The sequence below is a fragment of the Neophocaena asiaeorientalis genome, unplaced genomic scaffold, assembly GCF_003031525.2.
Source record: "Neophocaena asiaeorientalis asiaeorientalis breed wild unplaced genomic scaffold, Neophocaena_asiaeorientalis_V1.1 scaffold648, whole genome shotgun sequence".
Lineage (NCBI taxonomy): Eukaryota > Metazoa > Chordata > Mammalia > Artiodactyla > Phocoenidae > Neophocaena > Neophocaena asiaeorientalis.
The window spans coordinates 5,783,689-5,788,766 of NW_020172781.1; the positions used below are offsets into that span (position 1 = coordinate 5,783,689).

Sequence of the window (5,078 nt, forward strand, 5' to 3'; positions counted from 1 at the left end):
ACACCCGGGGAAGCCCTGGGGGTTTTTTTTAAAATTTTTTTTTTTTTTTTTTTTTTGTCTAGAATTTTATCACTGTCATGTACCGTCACGTATTAAGTATCCTCTACCCCTCACCATATCTTTCTTCTTCCCTCTTTTTACCTGAAGGCTGCGGTGTTCCTTCTGCTTCTGTTGGTGGTCCAGCCCCAGCCACGTGGCTAACACCCCACAGCTGCTTGAGTCTAGCCTGGATTTGACGAGGTTGCTGAGCCTGCAAGTTTTTGGAGATAAAAATAAAGAGTAATGTTATCCATATGTTCGACCGTCACCCAAAAATTATCATATGCCTGCCATGTGCCACGATGCATGTATCAGAGCATAAAGCAAAGGAACTTCCTTGAAAACCTCATATTCCAGTGACAGAAAATAAATTGATGACTAACTTATATGGCATGAATATGATAATTGCTAGGGAAATGAAAAAAGTAGAACAAAGCCAAGTATGGAAAATTGGGAGTTATTGGGAAGGTGGGGTATGAAAGGGGCTGGTTGCGTTAATTCATGGGGGACAAAGCAGAGCCTCAGTGCGAAGTTGACGCTGAAACAAAGACTCAGAGGCAGTGAGTTAACAAGGTTACACAAGCCTCAGGTGGAGGAAAGAGCAAGCTCCTAAGGAAGAATTGTTCAAGGAAGAGCAAGATGAACAAGGGAGGGGGAAGCAGGGGGACCTGGGGAGCTAGTGGGAGGGAGGCCATGTTAAGGAAACCTCCTGTGACTCTGAGAAAATGGGAACTCTTACAGGCTGTGGGCTGAACGTGAATCCAATTTACTGGCTCTGTGCTGGGAACAGACTGAGGATGAGACCAGGGCAGAAGCAAGAAGGCCAGTTATGAGGCCATTTGTGGGGTCCAGCCAGGGATGCTGGTGGTTTGGCCCAGAGGGTAGTAATAGAGGGGATGAGAAATGATCAGAGACTGGATATTTTTTGAACATCAGGGACAACAGTATTTCCTGGTTGTTTATGTGAAGGGTTTGAGGTCAAGAGAGGATGAATCCAAAGACTTTAGCCTAAACAACTGGAAGAAAGGGATTTCATCAGATGAAGTAGTTAGGAATTGTCTGGGAGGGCAAATCAGGAGCGTGAGACATGCATGGGGATGTTCGTTTAGTGCAGGAGAGGGAACTTGTCCACATACCAGATCGCACCTAAAGCCATGATACTGATAAGATGACCAAGGGTGTGAGTGCATGTACCAAGGAGAAGAGGCCCAAGGACTAGGTCCTGGGCATATGGACAGGACAGGAGGAGAACCCAGCCAAGGGAAGCTACAGCAGTGGCCAGTGAGGTTGGTGGAAAACCAAGGGTGTGCGGTGACCTGACCACCACATGGAAGGAGTTAATCAAGGAGAAAGGAGGGCTCAACTATTCCAAGTACAAGTGATAGGCAAGACCAAGGAGGACCTAGGACGGACCTGGGGATTTGACAAAGTGGAGGATACTGAGGAAGCCTGACAAGAGCCATTTCAGTGGAGCAATGAGGAGAGCACCTGATTGGAGTGAAGGGATAAGAGGGAGATAAGGATTGGAGTTCAGAATAGAGACAAGACTTCGTTGATGAGAAGCAAAGAGAAAGGAAGTAATTGTGAGGAAAGCAGATCCAGGAGAGGATTCTCATTGGATGGCAGTCAACTCAGCTGGTTGTAGGCAGATGGGGATGATCTAGGACTTGGGAGATAGGAGAATTGCAGGAGAGATGCCAGGGGATAGAGAATTGGCTAAGGGGCCCAGGAGATTTTTCCTTCAGGTAGGAGCAGAGCCAGTGCCCTAGGGTCTCGGGTGAGGGGCCAAGGCCAGGATGTGGAGATTCGGTGAAGACAGCATTGAAGTTCTGCTTTGATGCTTTATTTGTCTCAGTGACATAGGAGTTGATGTTAAAGGCTGAAAATTAAGATGGGGGAGGAGCAGCAGGAAGGGTTGAGGCTTGAGCAGGTGGGGGAGGCAAAGAAACAGGACCTGATGGGGTCATGTGACTGCTGGCCAGCACTGGGACCCATCAGAGGTCAAAGCAAGACCCCCTAAAACATGCAAAGTGGATGCGGGATAAGAGAGGACAGAAGTGCATAGAGACAGCAGGGATAGCAAGTTTTAAACAAGACTAAAAAATTCTATCCAACTCAGTCTGTTTAAACACTTGCCTGAAATTGCCCATTTTGAAATCACTCCCCAAAGAGGAGTCACTGGCTGAGACCAAGAGAGGTAGATGACTTTCCATCCACTGGGGTTTGGAAGAAAGTCTGTTTGCATCTATGAAGATGCACATGAAAGGGAAGGGGTAGAGAGGATATCCAGGTAGATAAAGCCTACCCACACCGACAGCCATGGAATCTGACTTTTCTTACAAGATGCATTAGTTCCCTCTCAGCAGGAGAGAACTCTAAACCTGAACTGTACTGACTCAGCAAGGCATCTTTAGGAACATTAGGAAGCTCGCTGCTGTGCCACGTCTCACTATGTCAGCGAAGCTCCGTTGTAGGTCAGTTCTGGGTACTTCAGGACCCCCTAGCCACCTCAGGCTTAGCAGGCTCCACGGATGCTGGATTGCACGCTCTGCCTCGGGCTCGACCCTGAGGTCCTGCCGGTCATTGCTGTCCTGAAGGCGATGACCCTGAAGGGGGGAGGCCCTTAAAAAACCTGGTTTTGCTAAACATCTCTGCGTAGTTGCCTGGGAACTTTTTTTTAAACTACGACTTCAAATAAAGCATCAGGTTTCTAGCTACACACGTTTTCCAGTCACACCAACGAGAGGGCCTGCCCTAAATTGTCAGAGGAGTGTCCTGTGGTAAAAGACAGGGCGCCTGGGAAGACACTCATGGGGATTTAAGAAAATTGTCGATTATGATTCTTTTCCACACACAGATTCACGAGACACTATGGTCAAGGTGCTTGCTAGTACAAGTCAGGTGTGTACTGGGTTCTTCTTACCTACTAGGCATCCCCATAGCACAGTGAGGAGCCTGGGTGTCCCCTAGACTTTCTCTAACACACACACACAAACACACACATACACGGTGTCCCCTAGACTTTCTCTAACACACACACACACACACGGTGTCCCCTAGACTTTCTCTAACGCACACACACACACACGGTGTCCCCTAGACTTTCTCTAACACACACACACACACACACACACACACACACCTCTGAACTGCTACTCCACCCACCTATCTCCAGTCTTGGGCCTCAGCGCACACAGCTCACCTACCCTCCTTCCTCTTCTGCAATTAGGAAGATCTGTGCATGATGCACCCACAGTTTTGTGCCCTCGGGTCCCTCTCCTCCAGCCCCACAGTGTCTGAGCGCCGATTTCTGCAGGGTTAGAGGTGCAAAGCTCCTTCTAAAAGGGTTAGCCCTCCCAGGACACAACCCTGTGCCCCCAAAGCAGTCACCAAGCAGGGGTGGGATTGGAGGGAGAACTAGCCTGGCCGCTTTGTGGGATGCGCCTCACTCCGAGCAGGGCAGGTGCCCGGTGCAGGCCCACCGCAATTTCATTTTCAACCCTGCTGCCCAGCCTCTTCCGGCGCCGCCTCCATCCTGGCCCAAATGCAGCCAACTCTAAGCTGCACCTGGTGAATTAAGAGATGCTCCGAGTGTCAGTGGGATGGGAAGGTGGGAGCGGGAGTGGCTCTGCCTGCCCTTGGGCCCACCTGATCCCACCCATCAGCCATCCGCGGATTAACCTGCCGAGTGACTTTACCAAATGATGTTCACTTGGAACTCCAGAAACTTATGTCGTTAGCACTTAATACTTGAACTAAATCCCTGCTGTGGCCAATATAACTAACTCAGTTGTAGCTACTGTGGCTGTCTTTGGACTCAAACCTGGGCTCATCCCTAGTCGTCTCCCTGGCACAGATCCCTACAAGTGGATTTGCAGTGATATTTAAGCTAACTATTGGAGGTTGTTTTTGTAAATGATATTTGTTGTATCAGTCTTTTTGTTAATTGCCTCCGGGTTCTGTCATTCTTTGGCTTTGCCATTTAAAATTTTTATTAGGGCTTCCCTGGTGGCGCAGTGGTTGAGAGTCCGCCTGCCGATGCAGGGGACGCGGGTTCGTGCCCCGGACTGGGAAGATCCCACATGCCGCAGAGCGGCTGGGCCCGTGAGCCATGGCCGCTGAGCCTGCGTGTCCAGAGCCTGTGAGAGGCCCGCAGCAGTGAGAGGCCCGCATACTGAAAAAAAAAAAAGAACTTATGACTAAAAAAAAAGTTATGACTGAGAACCATAAACAAAATGAAAAGACAACCTATGGAATGGGAGAAAATATTTGCAAGAGCTTTATTTCCAAAATATACAAACAACTCATACAACTCAACAACAACAAAAAAAACAAACAACCCAATTGAAAAATGGGCAGAAGACCTAAATAGACATTTCTCCAAAGAAGACATACAGATGGCCAATAGGCACATGAAAAGATGCTCACTTTGTTATAAAGCAGAAACTAGCACACCATTGTAAAGCAATTATACTCTAATAAAGGTGTTTTAAAAAAAAAAGATGCTTAACATCACTAATTATTAGAGAAATGCAAATCAAAACTACAATACAAAGAGGTACCACCTCGTACCAGTCAGAATGGCCATCATTAAAAAATCTACAAATAACAAATGCTGAAGAGGGTGTAGAGAAAAAGGAATCCACCTACACTGTTGGTTGGAATGTATTAATAAGTTGGTGCAGCCACTATGGAAAACAGTATGGAGGTTCCTCAGAAAACTAAAAATAGAATTACCATATGATCCAGCAGTCCCACTCCTGGGCATATATCTGGACAAAACTATAATTCAAAAAAATAAATGCACCCCTGTGTTCATAGCAGCACTATTCACAATAGCCAAGACATGGAAACAACCTAAATGTCCATTGGCAGATGAATGGATAAAGAAGATGTGGCACATATATACGATGGAATACTACTACTCAGCCATAAAAAAAGAATGAAATAATGCCATTTACAACAACATGGATGCAACTAGAGATTATCATACTCAGTGAAGTAAGAAAGTGAAGGACAAATACCATATGATATCACTT

The 5,078-nt window shown here is 47.0% G+C and overlaps 1 protein-coding gene across 1 annotated transcript in view; it reads right to left on the bottom strand.

Annotated features, from left to right (window-relative positions):
- Nucleotides 1-2,973, bottom strand: part of PIWIL3 (piwi like RNA-mediated gene silencing 3) — a 20,734-nt gene extending 17,761 nt beyond the window's left edge. Inside the window, 4 exon segments of the mRNA XM_024741390.1 lie at nt 142-250; nt 2,472-2,535; nt 2,537-2,612; nt 2,967-2,973. Coding sequence (XP_024597158.1) covers nt 142-250; nt 2,472-2,535; nt 2,537-2,612; nt 2,967-2,973 — 256 coding nt within the window.
- Nucleotides 2,974-5,078: the final 2,105 nt, after the last annotated feature.